Source organism: Oncorhynchus keta, chromosome 1 (assembly GCF_023373465.1).
Source record: "Oncorhynchus keta strain PuntledgeMale-10-30-2019 chromosome 1, Oket_V2, whole genome shotgun sequence".
Lineage (NCBI taxonomy): Eukaryota > Metazoa > Chordata > Actinopteri > Salmoniformes > Salmonidae > Oncorhynchus > Oncorhynchus keta.
Window position 1 is genome coordinate 73,452,562 of NC_068421.1, and position 13,177 is coordinate 73,465,738.

Genomic DNA, 13,177 nt, shown 5'->3' on the forward strand with positions numbered 1-13,177 from the left:
GAGCTGCCGCATTCAAGGAGCGAAAGACTAATCTGGATGCTTATAAGAAATCCTGCTATGCCCTCAGACAAACAAGCAAAGTTTCAATTTAAGATTGAATTGTACGACATCCGCTCTGACGCTCATTGGATGTGGCAGGGCTTGAAAACTATTACAGACTACAAAGGGAAACCAAGAGACGAGCTAAATGCCTTTTATGCTCACTTTGAGGCAAGCAACACTGAAGCATGCATGAGGGCACCAGCTGTTTTGGATGACTGTGTGATAACGCTCTCCGTAGCCGATGTGAAGAAAATCTTAAACATCTACTAAAGATTCATTCCTCATCTGAATAATGTGGAAATGCGCAAATTATGGTGAACTGCGTTATTGTTTCATGTTAAAGACATGGCAGCTTATTATAACGGAGTGAATGTATTGCAATATGGTGAATTACAATACAACGGTCACGTTGTACAGCGCCATATGTTCCTAATGATAACCCTGGGGGTTTCATTTTTTGTTTTTTTGGAATAGAAACACCATAATAGTCATAAAATTAATTAAGTTACATTTCTTAAAATCAATCCCATATACTATGTTCTTACAAAAAAAGTGTTTAAATCATCTAGGACAGACAATATTAAAGACTGTCAGATGCTTCTCAAAGATGCCCTCTAGTGGTCAAACTAGCACTAACCAGCATTAATGGCAACAATGGCTGACACTTACATAACGTGCCATAGAATTATGCGGCAGGCCGCAAGGTGTGCTGCAGTATGACGCAACTTTCAAAGGAAGAACTATTGTACGTTATCAACATTTTAAGCTAAACATTCTGATCTGTTGCATCAGCCTCATTGCTTTTAAAAACATGTTTGATGCTCGTGGTTGTATTAATTTGGGATCTATCGCATCCCAGAAATGTCCCAGTTTATGTTTGGAATATTTATTTCTTGCACAGAAGGACAAGTTGACCAATAGAATAGGTTGACCTTTGTACTATGGGGGATAGTAGATTGACATAGACTAGTGCTTTTGCTGTTTGTTAGGCCTACTCATCTTGTTAGCTGATGAAAAGTGAATGTGGACAGTTCTTCAAACATTTTCAATATGTAGACAAGCAGTTGCATCCCTGATGTGTTTGTCTTCACTTGTGGCCTACTTCAGCGCTGAGATGTGAGAAGGGCCCGATCACGTGACAGGCATTGGCTAATAAGAATTGAGATATCTGAGAAGATGTGAGTGAGAGGTGCTTCAGAGCACGCATCTGGGAGAATTAAATTATAATGACTATATTCAGCCAAAGGGCACAACGGACACTGACCGCAAAAGACACTGTTTTTTTTAGGGGGCATTACGGCCACACAAGGGAATTTCAAGGCATTATCAAGTGCTTGTCAAATTGTGAATGAGAGCCTCCCGGGTGGCGCAGTGGTTAAGAGCGCTGTACTGCAGTGCCAGCTGTGCCACCAGAGACCCTGGGTTTGCGCCCAGGCTCTGTCGTAACCGGCCGCGACCGGGAGGTCCGTGGGGCGACGCACAATTGGCCTAGCGTTGTCCGGGTTAGGGAGGGTTTGGCAGGTAGGGATATCCTTGTCTCGTCGCGCACCAGCGACTCCTGTGGCAGGCCGGGCGCAGTGTGCGCTAACCAAGGTTGCCAGGTGCACAGTGTATCCTCCTACACATTGGTGCGGCTGGCTTCCAGGTTGGATGCGCGCTGTGTTAAAAAGCAGTGCGGCTTAGTTGGGTTGTGTATCGGAGGACGCATGACTTTCAACCTTCGTCTCTCCTGAGCCCGTACGGGAGTTGTAGCGATGAGACAAGATAGTAGCTTTTAAACAATTGGATACCAGGAAATTGGGGAGAAAAAGGGGGTAAAATGCCTAAAAAATATATTAAAAAATAATAATAATTGTGAATGAGAGACTGATGATGTGTGTGCAGCCTGCAAAAAAAACAAAGCAGAGCTCATCATTAGAGTTGCATCATTAAGCCTTAGAATGTCAAAAAGTGGTGTGTGCATATGTATTCACCCCCTTTGCTATGAAGCTCTTAAATAATATCTGGTGCAACCAATTATCTTCAGAAGTCACATAATTAGTTAACCTCTTAAGACTAGGCCTCAATACTGCCCCCTTTGGAGGAAGTGCGTGCCCATAGTAAACTGAAAATATTTTTCCCCAAAATTGCTAATATATGCATATAATAATAATTATTGAATAGAAAACACTCTAAAGTTTCTAAACCCGTTTAAATTATGTCTGTATGTAAGGCAGAACTCTCAGGGCAGACTTTCTCCCAAACTCTCTCTTGTCAAGAGAAAAGTTACCGATCTGGTAACAGTATGTATGTGTTCAGCGCGATGCCTGCTTTCAAATGGCGCGTTCATTGTGAGAATCCCGCGAGCCCTCGTCGTTTGGCGGGCAAAAATGTTAGTGTCACTCTCCAATACATGCACTCTATTGCGCGCGGCAGATTTGGGGCACGTTCTTTTCCAAGGAACAGCAATTGAAGGCGGTTTGTCTGTTCGCGCTGATCATTGTTTTACATGCTAAAAACATCATAAAGCTCGATTCTGCACATAGTTTGACCAGTTTAGTCGACATATAATATGTAAATTTGAAGTTTTGATGCGCAAGAGTGCGGGATCAGAACTCATTTTGGGTGCATTTCAGCTGAAGCTGTTAGCATATGCTAATACAGAGACACACAACGTGAAACCAAACGATGTATTGGGTAAGTATGACTCCTTCTAAGTCTTCTGATCGAAGAACATCAAAGGTAAGGGAATATTTATGTGGTTATTTTGGGTTTCTGTGGACTCCAAACGTAGAGGAGACATACTGCTAATATCTGAGCGCCGTCTCATTGTATAGCCAGTGTACGAATTCTGTAACGTTAAAAATAAATGTAATACAGCAGTTGCATTAAGAAGAAGTGTATCTTTGTAACTATATGTAGAACATGTATATTTAGTCATGTTTATTGCTTGTTATCTGACGTTATCTGTCGGAGCTATCATCATTTCTCCGGACATTTGAGTAGCATTTTTTGAAATGTCGTCATTGTAAACAGAGATTTATGGATATAAATGGCATGTACTATTATTGTCATCTGATGAAATGGCTGCCTCTCGTCTTTTGTTTCGGTGGTGGTCTAATATAAATATGTGCTATGTTTTCGCCGTAAAACATTTTAGAAATCTGACTTGCTGGGTAGATGAACAAGGTGTTTATCTTTCATTTGAGCTATTGGACTTGTTAATGTGTGGAGGTTAAATATTTCTAAGAATATTTTTTTGCATTTTGCGTTATGGTAATGAGCTTGAGCCGTAGTCACGATACCGGATCCGGGATGGGTCGCCGCAAGAAGTTAAATAAAGTCCAACAGTGTGCAATCTGTCACATGTTCTGTCACATGATTTCAGTATATATATACTTGTTCTGAAAGGCCTCAGAGTCTGCAACACCACTACGCAAAGGGACACCACCAAGTCTTCTATGAAGACCAAGGAGCTCTCCAAACAGGTCAGCAGAAACATTGTGAAGTACAGATCAGGGTTGTTGTTTTTTAAATATCAGAAACTTTGAACATCCCACGGCACACCATTAAATCCATTATTAAAAAATTTAAAGAATATGGCACCACAACAAACCTGCCCACGAAAACTCACGGACCAGGAAAGGAGTGCATTAGTCAGGGAGGCAACAAAGAGACCAAAGATAACACTGAAGGAGCTGCAAAGCTCCACAGCGGAGATTGGAGTATCTGTCCATAGGACCACTTTTAACCGTACACTCCACAGAGCTGGGCTTTACGGAAGAGTGGCCAGAAAAAGGCCATTGCTTAAAGAAAAAAATAAGCAAACACGTTTTGTGTTCGCCAAAGACATGTAGGAGACTCCCCAAACATATGGAAGAAGGTACCCTGTTCAGATGAAACTACAATTGAGCTTTGTGGTCATCAAGGAAAATGCTATGTCTGGCACAAACCTCTCATCAACCCGAGAGCACCATCCCCACAGTGAAGCATGGTGGGGGCAGCATCATGCTGTGGGGATGGTTTTCATCATCAGGGACTGGGAAACTGGTCAGCATTGAAGGAATGGTGGATGGAGCTAAATAGAGGGAAATTCTTGAGGGAAACTTGTTTCAGTCTTCCAGAGATTTGAGACTGGGACGGAGGTTCACCTTCCAGCAGGACAATGACCCTAAACATAAAGCAACACTTGAGTGGTTTAAGGGGAATCATTTAGATGTCTTAGAATGGCCTAGTCAAAGCCCATACCTCAATCCAATTGAGTTTTTCCTTGAGGAATGGGCAAAAATCCCAGTGGCTAGATGTGCCAAGCTTATATAGACATACCCCAAGAGACGTGCAGCTGTAATTGCTGCAAAAGGTGGCTCTACAAAGTATTGACTTTGGGGGGGTTGAATTGTTATGCATGATCAAATTTTCAGTTTGTTTCACAATAAAAAATATTTTGCTTCTTCAAAGTGGTAGGCGTGTTGTGTAAATCAAATGATACAAACCCCCCCCAAAAAAATCAATTTTAATTTCAGGTTGTAAGGCAACTAAATTAGAAAAAATGCCAAGGGGGTGAATACTTTCGCAAGCCACTGGATAAGAGGACCTGTTTCTTTGTTAACCACTTAACTGCTCAATACATAATAGCCACATGTGCGCACTCCCTCAGAAATTGATTGAAGAAAATACCCTTTCTATTTTCTTCAGCTTTGTTCAATTGCATTCTTCGTACTATGAAATAATATAAAATAATGCCATGGAACTCTAAGCAAATATTGTCTGCTAAATGAACTAGCATAGCCCACAGCCATATGGCAAAACCAGATCAGGGCCTAATATAAGGACAGGTGCGCTATTCTGTTCTTCTTAAATATATACAATTTAAGTTTATAAACACTTAGGTTGGAGTCATTAAAACTCATTTTTCAACCAATCCACAAATGTATTGTTAGCAGACTTTAGTTTTGACAAGTCGGTTAGGACATCTACTTTGTGCATGACACAACTAATTTTTTTAACAATTGTTTACAGACAGATTATTTCACTTATAATTAATTCACTGTGTCGAAGGATTACATACATTATGATGACTGTGCCTTTAAACAGCTTGGAAAATTCCAGAAAATTATGTCATGCTTTAGATTAGAAGCTTCTGATAGGCTAATTGACATCCTTTGAGTCAATTGGAGGTGTACCTGTGGATGTATTTCAAGGCCTACCTTCAAACTCAGTGTCTCTTTGCTTAACATCATGGGAAAATCAAAAGAAATCAGCAAAATCAGCCAAAATTGTGAGCAATTTCCAAGCGCCTGAAGGTACCACGTTCATCTGTACAAACGAAAGTATGCAAGTATTAACACCATGTGAACACGCAGCCATCACACTACTCTGGAAGGAGACACATTCTGTTTCCTAGAGATGAACATACTCTGCTGCAAAAAGTGCAAATCAATCCCAGAACAACAGCAAAGGAACTTGTGAAGATGCTAGAGGAAACAGGTACAAAAGTATCTATATCCACAGTAAAACGAGTCCTAAATCGACATAACCTGAAAGGCCGCTCAGCAAGGATGAAGCCACTGCTCCTAAACTGCCATAAAAAAGCCAAACTTCCGTTTGAAACTGCACATGGGAACAAAGATAATGTGTAATTCTTGTAGAAATGTCCTCTGGTCTGATGTAACAAAAATAGAACTGTTTGGCCATAATGACCATCGTTGTGTTTGGAGGAAAAGGGGGGTGGCTTGCAAGCCGAAGAACACCATCCCAACCGTGAAGCATGGGGGTGGCAGGGGGCATCATGTTGTGGGGTTGCTTTGCTGCAGGAGGGACTGGTGCACTTCACAAAACAGATGGCATCATGAGGAGGAAAATTATGTGGATATATTGAAGCAACATCTCAGGACATCAGTCAGAAAGTTAAAGCTTGGTCGCAAATGGGTCTTCCAAACGGACAATGACCCCAAGCATACTTCCAAAGTTGAGGGAAAATGGCTTAAGGACAGCAAAGTCAAGGTATTGGAGTGGCCATCACAAATCCCTGACCTCAATCCAATAGAAAATGTGTGGGCAGAACTGAAAAAGCATGTGCGAGCAAGGAGGCCTATAAACGTGACTCAGTACCAAATACTAATTGAGTGTATGTAAACTTCTGACCCACTGGGAATGTGATGAGATAAATAAAAGCTGAAATAAATCATTCTCTCTACTTTTATTGAGACATTTCACATTCTTAAAATTAAGTGGTGATCCTAACTGGCCTAAGACAGGGAATGTAAACTTGTAATGTAAACTATGTAAACTTCCGACTTCAACTGTATATATTTTTTCATTTTATGTTTTTTTTTAGACCTGTCTAAAATAAATAATGTATGTACTGTGATGGTGTAGGCTGTATTAAATTGATTTAAAATGTTGATGTTCCCAAGGTACACGGCTTGTAGGCTATGTAGGAAGCCACGAGATGCTAAATGTGTTTATGTTAATTAACGGTAAATTACGGTGACACCTGTAGTTATTTGATTGACAATCACAGACTGACAAAATTTCATGACAGCCACAGCCCTTTGTACTGTACTGCGGCTCTGCATGGAACTGTTATTGTGGGGTGAGCCTGCAGTCAGACTGGTGTTACTGTGAAGGGACACAGACCCACGGAGGCCGCCAGATTACTCATTACACACCTACAGCCGGAAAGCGGCAGCAAACCAGGCAGACAAAACAACACATAAAATGGGAACCCAGACAGAGAAAAGGTAAAACCTTTGTAAGAAATAACATTGATGCTCTGGATCAGGAGTGCCCCCCCCCCCCACCAAACCAGATGGTATGTCCTGCCACAGAGCCAAAGAGCCAGAGAGCCAAACACTAAGGCCATGTATCAGTGGTCCTGGGGGCCGTCCTCCCAGCTGAGCTTTTAACATGAGCAACAGCGACCCACAGCCACTCTGTGCAAGGCAAACCCCACTGCCAAAGGAGAGAGGAGAGGGAGAGAATCCTAGTAGAGACAGAGCTCCCCACAGTGGCTGATGGTATGGTGGTCATGGGATGTCATCTTGGGATGGGGTGATGCATTCAATCAGGTACTGTACTACTGTACACCAAATGGAAAAAGAGAGAGACAGAGAGAGGGGAGGGGGGGAGGGGTTAGAGGGGGATATGGTTGTTATTGCAACATTGGAAGTGAACAGGGGTTTCTCCCTGTAAGCTGTGTGGTCAAAGGCTAACTAGGGTGTAGTGTTGCCACAGAGGAAACAGAAGAGAGTAGAGAGAGAGAGGAGATTAAAGCTGCTGGCTAGTCAACTCTCCAGTCAGTTTGGCATGGTAATCACCATGACTCCTTGTGAGAATACAAATCAAATGAATTAGATATGAACATCCCAGTCCTGTTTCTCCTCTCATGAGAAAAATTAATTAAGAAAATAATAATTCAATTAAAATCGCTTGTTCGTTTCCCCTGTCTCTCCATCTCGTTCTGTCTCTCTATTTTCCATCTTTCTCAATCTCCCATTTTCTCCCAATAGAGAGAATGAATTTGAGTGAATAGAGAGAGATTTGATCAGGAATCATTGCAATGTTATGATTTCTCTAAATAAAATGAAACATTTATTCAGTATGCATGGAGAGCAGTGTTTGTTGTTCAAAACAGGAGATGAGCTGAGCCAAACTACTTCAGGGAGTCTCTTTTGCCTCTGTAAATAGCCGGAAGTTTACACACTGTTTACCTAAAAGTGTCTAAGGAGGTATAGGCTACTCAGGGATATCTTTCTGTTTACATTTACACTTGTGAAATCTTTGTTTAGCATTGTAGCTCATTTCAAAATCTCTTGTTTGTTGATGCAGTGTTATAAAACATTCATTATTTACTGCAGGTGTCTGCTTTAAGACTATAGATGTAGTATATTTTACAGGCATTATTTATCACTCATACTTGAGTCATTCCCTGCTGGCCCACACATCCTCTTCAGTGCACAAAGGTCAATAAATAAAGGTAAACAAATGAATTCATCACAATCCTCAACAGGACAGAGATTTCTCACCTTCTGAAAGGATGAATAGAGGGAGGTTGGCTGGGAGATGAAAGGCTGTTTCATTCAGCTTGGCCGAAGCACTGAGCCCAATGAATAAACTGGCCTTCACCTGCCATGGCAATAGTTCAGAGGGAACTAATGCAAGACAAATACATGACAAATAGGAAAAGGGCTAAGCCAGGTTATATATCTGCTCCTGGACACAGAGTAAAATGCCAGGGGAAACCACGGAACATTAATGGTTATGGAGGACAGCAGTGTGTAAGACACCTGATTCAACACTAGACACCTAATATATGCTCTTAAAAATAGTCCAACGTTAGTTGAATCAGGTGTGTAAGCGCTGGGCTGAACAAATACCTGCATACATTATGGAACATGGCACAGTGGCTCAGGGGAGGGAATGATCAGATCTGCCAGGTTTTGTTTGAGTAGCCAGATTCCCAGCTGCAGCAGTCTCAGCAGCAGTGTTTTACAGCACCTGTTCTCATTCTCCTAGCTGGCCCAGAGCGTCCCGCTGAGGGTCCATAAATCAGTCATTGGTACTGGAGAGGGGTGGACAGGTAGAGACACTCTGCTGTCTCTGTCCCTGTTACTGTCATTTGTCTCGTTTTGCTCACTACACTGCCAGTTGTTCTGTCATCAGTAATTTTCAAAGCTGGGGGACGACAGTGTCTGCCTCGGTCCCCCCCATTTGGCAGAGATAGTGGTGTCTCCCTCCCTTCCTCCTCTCCTCTGCTGTCTGTCTTCATATGAGAGTGATGGGTGAAGAGTGTGTCGTTGAAATGGGTCAAACATCTCTCTCTGATTTTTCAAGCTTCCCTGATTCCCATCCTAGGAATTTCAAAGTAAAAAAGCAGAATAAAAAGTCTGAGTCACCTCTTAACCCTCCCATCTGCCAATCCTCCTCCCAGCCCAACATGTGGATACTTGTGTGCTCTAGCCAGAGGGGAATAGCAAACAGGGGTAAACAGAACATAATAGAGAAGTCTAACTAGAACTGGGAAAAACATCAGAAGTTGTTGAGCATATATATGAGTGCTGATCTTCAGGACGAACAAACTCTGCTTTTCAGGGATATTGCAATCATATGCATACATTGTAAGTATTAGCTTTGAGCTTTGCTTTGGCTGTATAGAGAAATGCTTGTGACATGACCACTCCTTTCACATTCTTTTCATTCCGTACTAAACATGGTTGGTTGACTTACAGTATATTGGTTTGCTTCAGTTTTTTGCATTTCTAGGCACGAATGAGTTATGCTTCATTGTAAGTGGTTAGTAGTTCATAGATAGGTAGTCTCTATTCACATTTGTGTATAAAATAAATGTTTGATACCGAACCCTGCTCATAGATGATTGGTCAAAAATAAATTTTCTCTGGCTAATACTTATTATCTATTAATGAATCAATAATCATAATGGATGACCAGTGTCTTCTTAAACGGCTGCAGATTCTGACTGCTGAAGTTATGAGATTTCCTGTTTCTGTCCCATAATTCATAGCGAAACTGGCCAGTTGCTGTTCTGCTTTTGCATTTTTGGGGGGCAAAAAACATCTCTGACTAGACAGGCTTCCTGTGCTCTCTGTTGCCTCTGTCTTTCTTTCTCCCTCATTTTAGATCAGCTGTTTCCATCATCACTCTCTCATGTTAGATGGTCTGATATCAGGCGAATTGGCATGTACAGGAAGTAAGTCAACATTCTGTTCTGTATAAATGTAAACCATTTGAACATCATCATCATCCTCAAAAGAAAAATTAAGCGTCTCTAGGCTTTTTTGTTGTTTTTGTAGGGCCCCCAAGCCCCCCATCGATGAAGTTGTGTCATGGCGACAATCCCTGAAAAAACTCCAGGAGTCTAAAAGTAAGACAATGTACTCTTCTTTACTCTCTCTCTCTCTACTACTATTGATACTGTTGATTGGTACTGTTGATACAGTCCTACCAAAACATGTGCAGGGAAGTGGTACCAGTATAAGCCTAAAGTCAGGGGGGACAAGCTGGCTGTCGTTGTACATATTTTGTCTTGTGTCGATTAGAGTCAGTTCTCCAGCTGTGATTTATATTAAGCAATTAGTGTGAGTAATGCAGTTTGCTGTTTGTTTGTGTTCCCAAAAGACTCGTGAAAAATGGCACACCTGCATGGCTTTATAAGTAGGCTAAGCATTTTGAGAAGGAACAGTAGGCTACAAAGGACAATTATTCTCCCATAAGACATCTGCAATGGTTCACTCACATCTAAAACATGTTTTATGACATTGTACATGTTTTTTTAGGCAAAAAAAGGTATTATACTGTTTGGTAATTTATTTGCATTGGTCTGCAACTGTAAATGTCCCACTTAAAAAATGGAAGCCCAGAACATATGTTGGTGAGCTTGAAAAAGCATCTCCTTATAATAACCCCCTGTCAATTTCCTGAACCAGTTTGACAACTTTGTGGGCTAGCCTGCTCTCTCAAACTAAACCTGTGTTCTGCAGGTCATGGTCAGTGGCCATGCTTACATGTATGTGCCTGCCTGTTTGAACGTGAGTCTGTTTCACACCATCTCCTTTTTATGTCTCTACTGTGTAGCAGGGCAGCTGGCCTTCAGAGAGTTCCTGAGGACAGAGTACAGCGAGGAGAACATCTTGTTCTGGCTGGCCTGTGAGGAGTACAAGACCATCACCACCAGCAATGAGATAGCTATAGCAGCCAAAAGGATCTACACAGAGTTTGTACAGGTCGACGCTCCCAGACAGGTACGTAAAGACATCAGACGGAATGGTGTAGCTTAATCTTCTTTCCCCATTTCTCTTTCTTTCATACATTTTTTTAATCGTTAGCTCTCCGCCTCAAGCTGTCTCTCAATCATTATGTCTATGTGTCCCTCTCTCTGTCCAACATGATGGCTACACAAAGGCAATGTTTCATTCATTACTCAATTCCAGATAAACATCGACTGTGGGACCAGGCAGGAGATTACAAACAGCATGTCTCAGCCGACCCTGAGCTGCTTCGACAAGGCACAGAGACTGATATACAAGCTGATGAAAAAGGACTGTTATCCCAGATTCCTGAAATCTGAAATCTATCAAGGTCTTTTAGAACCATCAGAAGCCCACTGAGGTTCCAGAACCAGGTGGAGAATAATACCTGTTAACAACCAACAGTCTGTGTGCTGACAGGGATTCAACTCTCTCCGCTCTAACTAGCTGCCCATGTAAGTTCAGCATGGTTTAACTCTGGGCTGGAGCACAAAACACAGGGCCCATGCTCTGTAGTCTCTCTAATAATAGTTCATCATCTAGCTCAGTGGCTCCTAATCTTATTCTGAGGTGTGGCCAACCAAAATATTTTCAACGTAAACATAAAGTGGAATACTCTCCATATAAATATGCTAATATTATAGATAATAGATATAACAAATGTTATACAGTACTGACTTTATTTAGAGTATAAAGCATTATGTATGTTTTATAACTTATTATTATCCATTGGTTATCAATTGATCATTACTTTTAACTGTAATAATTCATGGTATTCTCCTGATGTCTATGAAAACTAGGATATGTCAGACCTGCCATTAAAGCCATGAAAAATACGTTTCAGTCTATTTTTTTAATGTATGTGTTGTTTCTGTCTATGACAGGAATTCATTAAGCCAACCCAATGCAATGTTGTGTATACGGGTGTATGTCATTAGGATTCAGAAAGCCAATCCAACACAATCAGTGCAGCATCAGCTGAGGTCATAGTCTCGTTCTCTCAGTCGTACCCTCATGTTGTTCTTCTTTATCTCTCAGACCCAGAGAAACCCCAAACGCTCTGTTCCCTAGGCAACCAGGCCAATGGGCCATCTTTGAGACCTCTCTCTAGCTCCTATCTCTGCCTCTCTCTTGTGTGTTGTGTTTTCACACATTGTGCAGTGGGATTTCATGTTGTTTACAGTTAAATTGACCTCCCTGTGTTATGTGTAACACCAGTCCAGGTATGTATAGTTTCTCCCCAGCAATGTCTGTGTACGCTATCCTTGATGCAGCGAAAATAATAATACCTTTTAAAAAATTTAAGTAAGCTTTATGCAACATCTTTCTGAGTATGGACCCATCACACCTTTTATATCTCCCAGCAGGAGGCCATGTACTCTAGAAGGATCAACCGCCTGCCTCCACTTCAACACACCAGACACCATCTTCCCTCCACATACAGACCCCCACAAGGATATACACCTGGCATCTTCCACTTGTAAACATAGACACAATTAAATGTAACGCATACCATCCTGCTCTAGGATATCATGGATATCATGCATAGCATGATCATTGCTTCCCTCATTGAGTCCCACACATCCACACACACATAGGCACTTTAGTTATGTTTCCGGCCAAATGTATACAGATGCATGAAAAAGTATGTGAATTGTTCAAAAAACGTCACAACAGCCGACAAACACAGTGTTAAACTAACAACACACACATTTTTATTTTTATTGTCTATATTGAATACATAATTTAAACAATCACAGTGTAGGTTGGAAAAAGTATGTGAACCTCAAGGCTAATGACTTCTCCAAAAGCTAGTTGGAGTCAAGTGTCAGCTAACCTAGTGTCCAATCAATGAGACGAGATTGTTAGAGTTGCCCTCCAATATAAAAAACACTCACAAAATGTGAGTTTGCTATTCACATGAAGCATTGCCTGATGTGAACCATCCCTCGAACAATAGATATTTCAGAAGATTAAGATTAAGAATTGTTGACTTGCATAAAGCTGGAAAGGGTTATAAAAGTATCTCTAAAAACCTTGATGTTCATCAGTCCACAGTAAGACAAATGTATCTATAAATGGAGAAAGTTCAGCACTGTTTCTACTCTCCCTCGGAGTGGCAGTCCTGCAAAGATGAATGCAAGAAAATAGCGCAGAATGCTCAATGAGGTTAAGAAGAATCCTAGAGTGTCAGCTAAAGATTTATAGAAATCTCTGGAGCATGCTAACATGTTGATGTAAAACACTAAATACGAATGGTGTTCATGAGAGGACACCACGGAAGAAGCTACTACTGTCCAAAAGCAAACATTGCTGCATGTCTGAAGTTTGCAAAAGAGTACTTGGATGTTCCATAGCACTACTGGCTAAATCTTCAGTGGACAGATGAA

The 13,177-nt window shown here is 41.3% G+C and overlaps 2 protein-coding genes across 3 annotated transcripts in view; one reads left to right on the forward strand and one right to left on the reverse strand.

Moving 5' to 3' along the window:
• Positions 1-13,177, reverse strand: part of uchl5 (ubiquitin carboxyl-terminal hydrolase L5) — a 1,000,928-nt gene that overhangs the window by 942,054 nt on the left and 45,697 nt on the right. The window lies entirely within an intron of this gene.
• On the forward strand, positions 8,946-11,623 carry LOC118392935 (regulator of G-protein signaling 21-like). 2 transcript variants are annotated; one of them, XM_035784978.2, is made up of 5 exons: positions 8,946-9,140; positions 9,661-9,730; positions 9,834-9,904; positions 10,615-10,781; positions 10,971-11,623. In XM_035784978.2, the coding sequence occupies exons 1-5, from the start codon at positions 9,074-9,076 to the stop codon at positions 11,145-11,147; spliced, it is 552 nt and encodes a 183-aa protein (XP_035640871.1). In that variant the 5' UTR covers positions 8,946-9,073; the 3' UTR covers positions 11,148-11,623. The 2 variants fall into 2 exon arrangements, with proteins under 2 accessions (XP_035640871.1, XP_035640864.1); XM_035784971.2 differs by having other exon boundaries at positions 8,947-9,140; positions 9,813-9,904.